The 12514-nt window shown below is 37.7% G+C and overlaps 2 protein-coding genes across 3 annotated transcripts in view; one reads left to right on the top strand and one right to left on the bottom strand.

The window, feature by feature from the left end:
* Positions 1 to 212: 212 nt before the first annotated feature.
* On the top strand, positions 213 to 2659 carry taf10 (TAF10 RNA polymerase II, TATA box binding protein (TBP)-associated factor). The gene is made up of 5 exons (XM_072680890.1): positions 213 to 603; positions 1598 to 1755; positions 1846 to 1910; positions 2119 to 2233; positions 2335 to 2659. The coding sequence occupies exons 1-5, from the start codon at positions 465 to 467 to the stop codon at positions 2422 to 2424; spliced, it is 567 nt and encodes a 188-aa protein (XP_072536991.1). The 5' UTR covers positions 213 to 464; the 3' UTR covers positions 2425 to 2659.
* A 2551-nt stretch (positions 2660 to 5210) lies between these two features.
* The window catches only part of cacna1sb (calcium channel, voltage-dependent, L type, alpha 1S subunit, b), a 28305-nt gene continuing 21001 nt past the window's right edge, over positions 5211 to 12514 (bottom strand). Inside the window, exons 33-45 of one of the 2 annotated variants that reach the window (XM_072681732.1) lie at positions 11965 to 12056; positions 11711 to 11870; positions 11476 to 11603; positions 10914 to 11010; positions 10641 to 10743; positions 10405 to 10506; positions 10158 to 10285; positions 9788 to 9910; positions 8426 to 8646; positions 7650 to 7714; positions 6712 to 6806; positions 6495 to 6581; positions 5211 to 6404 (exon numbers count right to left, since the gene is read on the bottom strand). In XM_072681732.1, coding sequence (XP_072537833.1) covers positions 6174 to 6404; positions 6495 to 6581; positions 6712 to 6806; positions 7650 to 7714; positions 8426 to 8646; positions 9788 to 9910; positions 10158 to 10285; positions 10405 to 10506; positions 10641 to 10743; positions 10914 to 11010; positions 11476 to 11603; positions 11711 to 11870; positions 11965 to 12056 — 1632 coding nt within the window. In that variant the 3' untranslated portion in view covers positions 5211 to 6173. Of the gene's footprint in view, positions 6405 to 6494; positions 6582 to 6711; positions 6807 to 7649; positions 7751 to 8425; positions 8647 to 9787; positions 9911 to 10157; positions 10286 to 10404; positions 10507 to 10640; positions 10744 to 10913; positions 11011 to 11475; positions 11604 to 11710; positions 11871 to 11964; positions 12057 to 12514 lie in introns of both variants that reach the window. The other variant, XM_072681731.1, reaches the window with a different exon arrangement.

The following is a 12514-nucleotide window of genomic DNA, read 5'->3' on the forward strand; positions in this document are numbered from 1 at the left end:
ATTTCTAATCAGAGCTGTCTTGTCAAAATAAAGGCAGTACCTTGTCTTCCAGTTAATTTATAGCATGTAACATATCAGTATCTGTGAGAGAAAGCAAAATATCAGCATCTGTAAAAGAAAGCATGGCGGTGCAGGACTTTTATTTTGGAAATGAAACTTGCCGCGCACAATACAGACCTGCTATAGGCTTTTATTTTGAAGAATGAGTTTACGGGAAAGGTCGCGGGCTTGTCGTCTTCATAATAGAGGAAAGACGCAAACAAACAACACCCGGGTTTAGGAGGGACAGGTCGGCTTTTGTTCTATATAGAACTGCAGAGTTTATGCTTTTAACTGCATACAGAATTTAAGAATCCGTCGAAATACAGCTACAGCCTCTGTGTTTACGTCGCTGGTCTTTTTAAAGGGCCGTAGTGTGAATCGGTGAGCAGCTAGCGAGCGCTAGCAGTAGCTAATTTTCCAGCATGAATGTCGACACTCCACAGCCTGTCACAAGCGGAGCGGCGACTAATTCATCAACATCGAGCAACAGCAGCAACTGCCTCCCAAATAGCAACTCTGCCGCCAATGTCAGCAGTATCCCCTCAGCGGGGAGCAGTAATGGTGAGTGGATTAGCTAGCTGGCTAACTGTATGTAAACAGTTCAGCTGAGGTGGCTAATTGCTAGTGCTAGCTAGAGTTAGCTAGCTAGCAATAATCTGGCTAGTGCTAGCTAATCTGCCTGCAGCGATGTGCTATCAGTGTGTCAGTGTGCACATCCTGTTGATAGACATGCTTTTTCTGTCAAATAAAATACATCTTGGATTGTATTGTTTCCATTTTAGTGCTAATAAAGCTAGTCTAACTTGCCCCCAGTTCAGTTAGTGCCACCTTAGGGGTTGGCTCGCTAGCTATCAAGTTGCATTCACTTTTTTAAGGTGTGTTCATGCTGTACTGTATCGCACACATTAATGTCCAGTATTATGTTTGACATGTGGCTTAACGTAAGTAGCTAATGCTTCATTTTGCATGAAATTATAAAAATAAAACCTTCAGTCCTCATGACCTCTCCTTTAGTCATTAGTAGTAGCTTCAATACACACACTATAGTATACTGTATGTCCAGAAACGACCAAAAGTGTCCAAATCCCCTTTTCAAATATTAATAAGTTCAGCTTGTTTAAGGTTCTCTGATTTGACACGTGAGTTCAGTTGCGCAACACACTGAGCTGGAGTGGTGTCTATGATCCTGAACTGATCATCCAGAAGCATGACTCTGTGATTCAGCATCTTTTAGTGGAATTCCCTCAAATCCTCACTGCAATATTCCTTGTCTACTGTATAGCTTTTCCAAGTGAGTGAGGCCGTTACTGGAGTGAAGTGTCACAGTCATGTAAAAACTTCTGAATGAGTAACTTTGAGAGGGGGAGAACCTTTTTGACTTTCGATGGAAGTCAGTACAAAAAGATTTGATTTCAAGGTAAACGTATCTGGAGCATTTCTGTTGGTCAAGAAAGTTTTACCCAATGTAAAGAACAACTCCTGGATTAACTTTGTCAGAAAGCAAGATGTACAGCTTTTCATGCCAGTCATCCCCCCCCCCCCCCCCTCCTAACAGTGCCGGCCTCAGCTGCCATGGCAACACCATCATCAGACTCCTCTGTCTCCAATGGACTCTACGTGCCCACAGGAATAGCCAATGGAGATGTGAAGCCTGTAGTATCAACCACACCTTTGGCTGATTTCCTGATGCAGCTGGAGGATTACACTCCTACAGTGAGTTTACGAAATGTAACAGTAATCGCATCTTAATGTACTAATGCTTTTCTTCTGTAAGCCTTATTGACTCACTCCCTTTTCCATTAGATTCCAGATGCAGTGACAGGGTATTATCTCAACCGAGCAGGCTTTGAAGCATCAGATCCAAGGATGTAAGTTTAACTTGGAACTCTAAATAAGTTATTGATTAAAGTTTTAATTCTGACTGTGTCGGTTTCTTGTACTGTTTTGACAGGGGTGCAGAGCTTTAGTAGTTGTGTGTCTGCTTTGTGCTTGTTATATTTCTATACTATTTTTATATAAACATACTATATTGTAGACTAAACTTAATCTGTTTTTTTTATTTTATTTTAAATGCAGAATTCGACTGATCTCTTTGGCGGCACAGAAGTTCATCTCAGACATTGCTAACGATGCACTGCAGCACTGTAAAATGAAGGGCACTGCTTCCGGAAGCTCCAGAAACAAAACAAAGGTTTGTAGAAGGATGCTTTATGAAGGAGAGCTTATTAGAAAAATATATAAATCTAAAATGTACTCTTCTGTTTCTGTACTCTTCTGAATCCGGAAAACCAGGATAAGAAGTACACACTGACGATGGAGGACCTGACTCCAGCCTTAACAGAGTATGGCATCAACGTTAAGAAGCCCTACTACTTCACATAAAAAAGCGGAATTTCTTGCCGAAACGAACTGTTGAAAATAACCTGGGATAGGAGCTCCTGTAGGTGGTGCTCATCCTGTAAAGACATCATGTTTTTAACCATGATGGACAGAAAAAAACCTGGTTTAGTTGATCCTTTAAGTTTTAGTAATTTTTTTTTTTTTAACCATTCTTGGTGTTTCATTACTTGTTGGTAACCTTGTATTTACAAAAATAAACACATTTATTTGCCACGTCTTTCTTTAATGTTATGTGTGATACATTTTATTTGTATTCAGAATTTCACATGCTCTAAATTTACTCAGTTTTACAGAAAATGTCCTTGCTGGGACATTAAAAAAGAGTAATGAGGCAAGATTTTATTTTTTTGCATTTCAAGAAATGTAGTCATAAAAGCTTCTCAGAGTTTGAGTGCAGATCTAGGACCAGGGCACCTTGTTAATAATATTCTCAAAATAGAAAATCAATCCCAACTGACCAAAAACACAACTTTGATCACACCTTTAGACAAAGGAATAAGTCTTAAATGTATCGTTAGTTTATCAGCACTCATATCTCAGGGCATGAATAAGTAATAATAGAAAGCGCTCTTAAAGGCAGTGAGATGCCAGGCTATGCCTGTAGTGAGGCAGCAAAAGCAAAGATTTTAACATGAAGTAAAACATTTGAAACGTCACCACATTTATGATATACAATAAATTATATATAATAAATTTACTTTGGTTTGTTTGAATATTGACAGTTCAGTACATAAATGCAACATTGTAAACCACAAATATATCATCTCTTCAATAAAAAAAGGCCAAAACAGGGCTGGAAAATGGGTGTAAGTTATATTTGCACCACTAAACTGTACATACACCCAGCCCACTAACGGAAGGCCTGCTGTTTTTGATACTTCTACTTAACTATGAGGTTTTCTGAGGCAATCTGTGCTACGGCAGGCCTGATCCAGCAAAGGCGGAGCCAAAAGCTGAAGAATCCAGTGGGTATCTGCCAGGCTGAAAGGTAACCCTAGCCAACCAGCTTTACCAACTCTTCAGCTAGCTAACTGCATACCTCAATACAGGATATTGGGACTAGGTATAACATTGGAATTACAGTGGTAAGAACAAGGCCATGCCGCACTACACTATGCTATGTATATACTATGCTTCTGTGTGAACTGCAGTGGTGTTGTAAACCAGCCGAAGAAATGTCAGTAGAGAATGGGTAGAATCCGTGCTGGGATGGAGTCTGTTACCTTCTTTCATAATTCTGTTCCTTAAAGTGAATCTGAGAAACTTGGTAACAACAGGCCCAGATTTTGTCTCACTGACAGGATAAGATCCTAGATCAGCTCTCATGCTATGCTTTCTCCCAGATTAATAACCTGTGTTTACTGGGAAAGTGACTTCCATTGGATTTTAGCGATGATTACCTTTGCAGCTATACTTAAGTATGCCTTTTCCTCACCTCTGCTTTGTGGCTTAAGTTTCCATGCCATAAGAGGACTGTGACCTGCTTCTGTATTAATAGAGTTGGAAGCTGCTCTCATGTTTCACTCAAGGGTTGTTGGAGTTGAGTCTGAGGCTACAGAGATCACAGCCTTTGCACTGCGGTAAGATTTATGATTAGTTATGATTAGAATATTAGTTCTTTGCAACCGAGCAGTATTATGTTTGACCTCCAGTTGGGAACGACCTGACCTGGAAAAGCTTTGTGTCTTCCCTTTTCTGACTTACCTGACTCAACATGCCAGACAAATATTTAAGCCCTTCAGTTGTCACAGTAGAGGAAGAGGCTAACTGTTAAGTGCTGCAGTACACCACACCACACAGTATTTCAGCAAGCAGTGGTTCTTAAGTAGCGGCAATACGGGAAAGATTATCCAGCACTGCTGTATGTTAATGAAGATCCTGCACAGCAGGTGTGTTCTTGTCTGAACTGCCAATTTACAATAACTCCATCTTCTCTATTTCAGTGTTGCTTCAAAACAGAAAAAGATTCACAAAAAAAGTGTCCAGGTATTTGTTTTGTATTTCGCGCAATCTATGAGTCAAATTCTTTACAAAGGGGATTCCACTGATTTTTTAGTCTTGTTCACTGTTGTTCAGGTCATTTAGAGTGGACCGAGATAAAATGATGCATTCTAGAGAAATATTCTAGAAAAAGTGAGGATTTCATTGTTTTAAAGTTACAATTGAACTTTAACAGGTTCAAAAATCACGTTAAATCAAGAACGGAAATCTTGGTGGAAGGGGAAAAAGAGAAGCATGTATAAGGAGTCAAGATTACTACTTTACTTCATATTTTATAGTTTTTTCACAGGATTACCACCAAGTAATCATTATTAATGTTATATGTCTTCTCAACAGTGGAGGGAAAATTCTGAAAGTTCCACAGTATGAAGTTGGCTTGGATCTGTCCTGGTGAAGACATTGGCCATGCAGTCAAAATGCACTGAGACACGGCTGAGAACTGCTTTGGAAAATTTTAAAGGCACAGTGAAAAACAAAGCCATCATTTCATTTTAGGGGGAACCTGCTTTGCGTTTGAGCTTTCACAGTTCACACCTTCATGGCTCATTCCATGCTGGAGGAACTGTATATCCAGACAATGCTGTTTTAATGTTTAATGTTTTAAACCAAATATAAACTCAGTCAATAAAGCTTTTTTTATCTGTTGCAAAAAAAAAATAAAAAATAGAAAACTAAACTGTTTCCATTCTCATATTTATATAGAAACAGTTTCTGCAAAACTTTATGTGAATGTAAAAAGATGGCTTTAAGCCAAAATAACTTCCTAATGAGCGCCTGGATGTCTTTGTGAAAACTTTTTACAATACAGAAAAGTCATTTGTACTCAACACTTTCAGACAGAACTCTCAAATAAGACATGTTCTTTACAAAATTGCAGATCATTTCCAAATATCCTTTAACAATTTGTTTTCTGACTCACTTGCATGTGTTCAAATCCATTTATTATATCCTGACATTATGTCTACCTATTGGTAGAGCAAAAGCTAACCACCTTTAAAAAAAACCTCTAGCAAATTTACAGTCATTAACACATCAACATGAACCCTCATAGTGCCCTACGCACATTACCCACTTTCTGCTAACTGCCACTGATCAGGACGAAAAATGGGATTGTCCAGAATGAATCAAATACATGGCAACATTAATCTCTACTGTTTAATAACTGTTCAAAAAGGAGCAATCTCTTGTTGCCCTCAACAAAACAAAATGTAAGAGTTTGCCTTAATAAGCAAGAATCTGTCCAGTCCCACCCTGTCTAAGAAAAATCCACAGACTGAATGAGGAAACAGATTCCCAGACTTTCCTTAGTCTGACCAGTCTCCAAAGACAAAGCTCTCTCCCTCACCTAAATGACCCATCAGTAAAATAAACACAGTGCCACCTCTCACCTAGGCCAAACTGCAGTCCCATAGTTGCTTGTTCTGGCGTGAATGGCAAAAAGAACTCACTAAAGATCTCTGTTGGCCAAGTGTCCTCTTAAGTGCTTTATTTCTACATAGAAAAAAATGAATCACACTTGTTGAAGGAGACACCTGTAAAAGATCTTTGGTTGTTGGGTTCTTTGTTTGGAGAACAGCCAGTTGACAACATGTGAAATAATGGCAAATGGTGAGGCCAGTGTATTTGTGTTTCCAGAACAAAATCAGGCTTTGGACTCTTTTGCAGTCGTCAACAAAGCCTCTTCACGACAGTCATGAAATAAGTCGACATATCTTACATCGAGGAACTGTCTACACTGCAGTGGTGGCGTCCTTCGGCTCGGCGGGTTTGGCACTGGGTGGAACCGGGATGGGACGTCTTTTACGTTTCACCGGTTGCCCACTCCGCCCGTTCAGAATTCCCTTGGCGACTCCCTCCATATCCTCCATGCTGATTTTCATGGCTTCTACCATCTCTTGCTTAGTCACCGAAACAAATTTAGGGTCCTCGGCCAGAGGGTCAAGACCACTATCTCTTAATGTCTAAGAAGAGAAACAAAATGCAATGTAATAACTTTTGGAGGTCCCATACAAGATAGTACCAACAAGATAATCTGTCTTAATCTGGTTTACCTGTTGAATGAGTTTGTCAGTGGCCGACAACTCTTTCGCTGCAGGTTTCTGAGTGTTTGCCTGACTGTGTGAAGGATCGTAAGGGAACTGAGATAGCAAATCAAAAAGAAAAGAACAAGGAAATAAAACCGTAAGTCAGGTAATGTAGTCAGTGAACATTATATGTAATATAAGCACATTTTTATACAGATGTACACCACTGAGAAGGTTGAATTACCTGTGTAGTGTCAGTTCTGACAGTAAAATCTGATTGGCTTCTGTCTTCAGCGTCTCTAAAGGATGAGGCGCCACTTAAGAACATGCTGGAGTCTCCTGTTGGTCAATGTTCTCTTTAGTCAGGATCATTTGTAACATAATGTAGAAATCATTTTAAATGTTCTGTACTACTGAAGTGTTCTGTAATACTGAAAATGTTTTGCATTTAAATAATTTTAACAGTGTTACATTACGTTATTACAAATGTTCTCCGTGCAGACTCTCACCACTCACGGCTTGCTTAAAAGTTTTGCACTGTGCATTAAGAACTATGGGTCGCTGAAAGTCTGGAAGAATATTACCAGTAGTATGTTCTTATAGAATTATAAAATTCTATGAGTGAACTTTTTTATATTTTTATAAAAGGTTCAGTATTATCAGATTAGTTCATGCTGTAAAATGGACTTGATGCCGACTACTGAATTACTGCAGATGTCTTCCTGAGGACTATATTCAGAGACGGGCTGCTCAAGACTCCATAAAGTCCTGGTCACGTTTCCTATATACTCTACAGCAGGGCTGCTCAAACCTGGTCCTGGAGATCTACCACCTTGCAGAGTTTAGCTCCACCCCAAATGTAACACACCTGATCCAGATAATGAAGGCCTTCAGGAGCAACTGAACATTATATATTTTTATAATGTCATAAAAATTTTATTAAAAATTTATATATTTTTAATTTTTAACTGACAAAAAGCTTGACCTTTGCATCGAATAATGCACAATTGTTTATAGATGATGGTATTTGAGGATTACAGTAGATAACTGCATGGTTTCCGCTGTAATTTACAGCATTCTTGTTTACGTCTGGGAGATGGGGAGGTGAGGGTGCATGAGAAAACCATGACGTAAAAAAGAAAGGTAGGAATTTTAGCTCAATTTACACTTTATTATACTTACTTAGGTCCTCAAAGGATTGGTCTCTAGTTCCAACAGCTGATAGTGATTCTTGTTCAAACATAAATCTGCAGGTTTGAAAAATGACAAAATAAATGAATATTCTTTTAAATTAAGTTTTTCTTCTTGCATTATTGTTCATACTATACAAAAGTTTAGTCTTCGATGGCTATGGTGTATAAGCAACAACTACACTCCTCATCTGATCTAAATCTGATCTTCATTAAAAAATGTCATGTTTGGGGTAAACAAAAGCTAGTGATGGAGCACTTTGGTGGTGTGTATATATATATATATATATATATATATATATATATATATATATATATATATATACATATACATATACATATATATATATATATATATATATATATATATATATATATATATATATATATATATATATATATATATGAAATCCAAGGTATTTAAAAAATAAAAGAAAAGGCTTTCTACTACATTTTGGAGCATTGCTGTGAGGATCTGATTCACCACCCCACCTCATCCTCAACCCATCCTAAATGTATTTGATGGAGCATCATCATTTCAGAGAACACAGTTCCACCGTTTAACAGTTCAGTGCTTTATACCCCTCTACCCCACGCCTGACATTAAACATGGTGCCAACATGTTCATGTTTATATGCTCCAGAGAGTCCTATTTACTGGCAATACTTCTCTACAGGGAATAAGCAAGCTGTGTGTGTATTTGCATGTCTGTGTAACTTAAAGTAACTGAATGCATTAATTATAAAAAACAGCAGGTAAAGCCCTCACCCCTCTGTGAAGTTGGCATTGTTGTTGGTGTTTGTTCTGGTTGGTGTTGTAGGGAAGAACTCAGTGTTAGGGAGAAAGACAGAGTCGGGTGGAGACTCCACGTCCTCTGGGCGAGTCTCAGAGAACTGCAAGGGCCGATTGCTAGTCTGAGCTGCCGTGGGACTGTTGGGCTCAGACGCAAAGGGGTCTGCGTTGATTCCACCGAACAGACCTCCAGTTCGCTGTATGGACACATTAAAGAAACTGTAAATAGTAAAGGAATTTTAAAGACAATGTTAATTAGGGATGCACTGATATGGGAATTCAGGTTCGATGCCAATACCCAATTTCTAATGTACATACTGGCAGTGACAGTGCAGATACAAAAAACATTAAAATATTAATACAGCATGTATTTCTATAGTGTTACAAATGCAGTAAAATAAAAATCCTAAATACAGATATTTTAGCAAAGTAGCCCAGTGTTACCTAAACATTATGCTACCAAAGTGTAATTAAAATGCCATGAAATCTCAGTTGGAAATACTGGTATAATATAATATAACATCTCTCTACCAAAACTAATAAAAGCATTTTTAATCCTAATATGAATTTAAACTGTTTGACAGAAAATAAACTAGCATAGTTTTCCTTTTAACTACAGCAATAACTGTAGCAAACCAATATTAGTTTAGTCTGTGACATGTGAGTCTGCTCTCTACAAGACTAATGCACTAGTAAAGAAAGCTTACACTCTACCATGCAGCATCAATGCATGTACATGTTTATCTGTGTTTATAGAAAAGAACACACAATATGTATAAGACTTATAGTGAATAAGAAAGTCAATTTGAGATTTCTTATTAATCTGATATGGCTTAAGGTCAGTGTTTAATGATTTAAGCATATATTTTGCATAGTGCTATTTGGTAGATTATTAGATTCTAGTAATTTCTAGGGTACATTAGTTTTAAAGCTTCAGCACAAACATAAATGAGATATATAAATGTAATTCAAATATATACATGATATTTGTTTACTAAATATTTTATTTTAACACTGTTATTTTTATTCCTTTGATTCTTTATATGTATTTGTCTTTAATTACTTCTATTTTTATTATTATACTAGTTATCATATCTAGTATTACCATCTATAATTTTGTCTCAATAATTAAACAAGCGTACAAATACATCTGTGGTGTGCCAGAAAATCAGCAGACTGTGACGGATTCCCAATCAACACGCTGATGAAAGCAAGGTACAAATGGTTGTGTGTGCTCTGGCTTTACACCTAGCAAGTTCTCAGAGCTTTATCCTGAGTGTCACGGCAACTGTGTTTAGTAAAGATGCCGCTCATCCTTTAACTGAAAGGGGTTATTACCCTGTAGATGCCCTCCTCTCCTCCCTCCAAGGCTCTGTCCATCTCATCCTCAGCGATGAGGTCTCCTGAGATGGCCCGGTGGAGCTCAGGAGCAGCTTCTTCCTCGATGGTGCGCAGACCAGCCTGGAGAACAGAGCCAAGTGCCAAGAGAAGAATAATGTAATGTATTACATTACAGTACATTATAGTGAGATTATATAATTGGCTTGGATTTACAGATTCTTGCCCAATCCCAAATACTTGGGTATAGTGCATGAGATGGGAAAAGACATAAAATCTGTTACAAATGGCAACCATAGTTATCACACATAAAGTGATTGCTGTGACTTGTTAACCATTCACTATGCAGCAATATCAAAGGCTGTTGTACCTGAATCTCGGCTGCGCTCTTTTTTGTAGGCCGGTAGCCGTAGTACTCCTCCTGGCGCTGCATAAACTTACGGAAGTGCTCCTGAATCAGGAAGGTGGCGTAGAACTTCCCAACAGTGACCTCATCCTCTAAAGTCAATCACATTACATCTCAATAAGAAACAGTCATAAAATGTAAAAACTGTAAAAACTGTACAGATGAAATCAGTAAAATCCTAAAATTGTATTAATTAATTTTTGGGGTTTACCTCCTATTGGGGGGATGACCTGGTCCAACAGTTTCATGCTGGTCCGTTTCCAGATACTCTTAATAATAAGTCTTAACTCCTCATTGGCCTGTTCAAAGTTGCCTGACAGACACAACATACATGATATTCTGTTCAAATGACATGCATTAAAATGTATAGTATAATAATAATAATAATAATAATAATAATAATATACTATATAATAGCATTCTATAGGTTTCTATAGCATGTTGTACCTTCAGTTTTAATGCTCAAATCTGTTCTGACTAAAGCAAACAACGTGGCGTTGAAGGTGACCGTTCCGTCGCTGTTCAGGGGCATGTTCATGGAAATCAATCGCTGTTGTCAAAAATAACAAAGGACAAAAGGAGGTTTCAGTGTTGGTAAACCCATCCTAGTCACAGTCTGTGTGAAGGATATTGGACATGATATTGCATCATACTATAGTTATGAAATTATATTTATATTATAGTTGTTCTGCTTTTAAAACTAGTTTCTAATTGGCTTACCCTGCATGCAGAGCGGTGAGGACAGAATTTACCAAATCCCAGCGGTGGCTGAATCCTTCGTAGTAGAGTCACCACATCAAGATGTTTAATACGGCCACTTCAGATAGAAAGCAAAAAGCAATAAGTCAAACAATACAAAAAAAAATATATTCTGATGACATGTTATGTCTAGTCAATATATCTTATATTTCTTATTATGAGAATATTAGTAGATTATTACACTTACTTCTTTACTTTCTATAGAATTTATAGAATAATTTGTTTGTATACTAATATTTCTTACTAGAATATTTTATGTTGAATTCTTAGCATTCATAAAGCATTAAAAAGTTAAAAAAACAAAAAACAAAAAATATATATATAAAAGTAATATAATTTAAAAATAAAAAATAAAAATAAGTAAATGAAAAAACAATCAAAAAATTGTATAATATATTTAATACAATCTCAAAATTGTAAAACTCTAGAAATATTAGATTTATTTACTATTTACTACAGATGATATCTCTCATTTTTGCAGTGTACTAAAAGTGTTTTTAAGGGTAAGGAGTATAAGACTTACGTTGCCTCAGGATCATACTCCGCCCAGATTTTCTTGAACTCGTCCAGATGGTGTGGGCCAAGGATTGACCAATCACGAGTGAGATAGTCAAAGTTGTCCATAATCACAGCCACAAACAGATTGATAATCTACAGAATGGGTAACATGTTTATCATTTAGCAATCAACTTATTACATTACATTCATCATCTTAATCTTTTTTTTTTGTACAAGATCACAGCCTCATGCTCACTTACCAAAAAGGCACACAGCATGTTAAAACTCAGGAAGTAGAAGACAGCAAAGTTGGTACCACAGCTGTGCTCCTCTCCAGGAGCGTAATCCGATTTCGGATCACAAAGCTTCCCAGACATGCAGGCCAGCATGAGCTTCTGCCACCCCTCACCAGTGACAGTTCTGCAGAGTCAAGCAGAGCTCAGTTTTACCCATTTGTTTCATGTTCTGCCACATGTTCTGATTCATAGTACTGTCAGGAAAACACTTGACACACCTGTACAATAGCAGAATGGCTTGTGGGAATGTCTGGAAGTTGGCATTACGGTTGATCTCTGTGCCATCCACCAGGGCTATCTTACCAAACACCTACAGAGGGGTAGAGAGATTGGAGACCATCTGTATCAGCCACCCTACCTCTACCTCATAAACCAGTCATCCTCTACACTGTCACCATACACTGATCTTATACTTTTAACAGTGCAGGACCACTTCTGATATTATTTGGGTGGTGTGATCATGGTAGTGGTATGGTAGTGTGTATTGGACTGTTTCAAGTGTACCAGAAAAAGCAAGGTGGTGCTGTTCATCAAGACCTAGAGCAGGGTATCAATATTATCCACAAAGAGCCCATGTTTCTGCAGCTGGAGACAGGTCCAATTTGTTTTTAATAATATATCTGAACTGAACTGATAATTTGCTGCTCAGCTAAAACCTTTTTAAACTGGATAGGATGGCATTAGTTTCTAGGAATCAGGAATTATAGTCCCTTGGGCCATGGCAATTTGGCTAAACAAGCAGAGTCAGTGTGTGTTCCTACTTGTTTG

Source organism: Salminus brasiliensis, chromosome 6 (genome assembly GCF_030463535.1).
Source record: "Salminus brasiliensis chromosome 6, fSalBra1.hap2, whole genome shotgun sequence".
Lineage (NCBI taxonomy): Eukaryota > Metazoa > Chordata > Actinopteri > Characiformes > Bryconidae > Salminus > Salminus brasiliensis.

Excerpts from the sequence above, each read along its gene's own strand:
- taf10 (XM_072680890.1), top strand. The coding sequence starts at position 465 with ATGAATGTCGACACTCCACAGCCTGTCACAAGCGGAGCGGCGACTAAT. Across the intron at positions 1,756-1,845 it reads TGGAGGATTACACTCCTACA|ATTCCAGATGCAGTGACAGG; the intron begins GTGAGTTTACGA and ends CTTTTCCATTAG. Across the intron at positions 2,234-2,334 it reads GCTCCAGAAACAAAACAAAG|GATAAGAAGTACACACTGAC; the intron begins GTTTGTAGAAGG and ends CCGGAAAACCAG.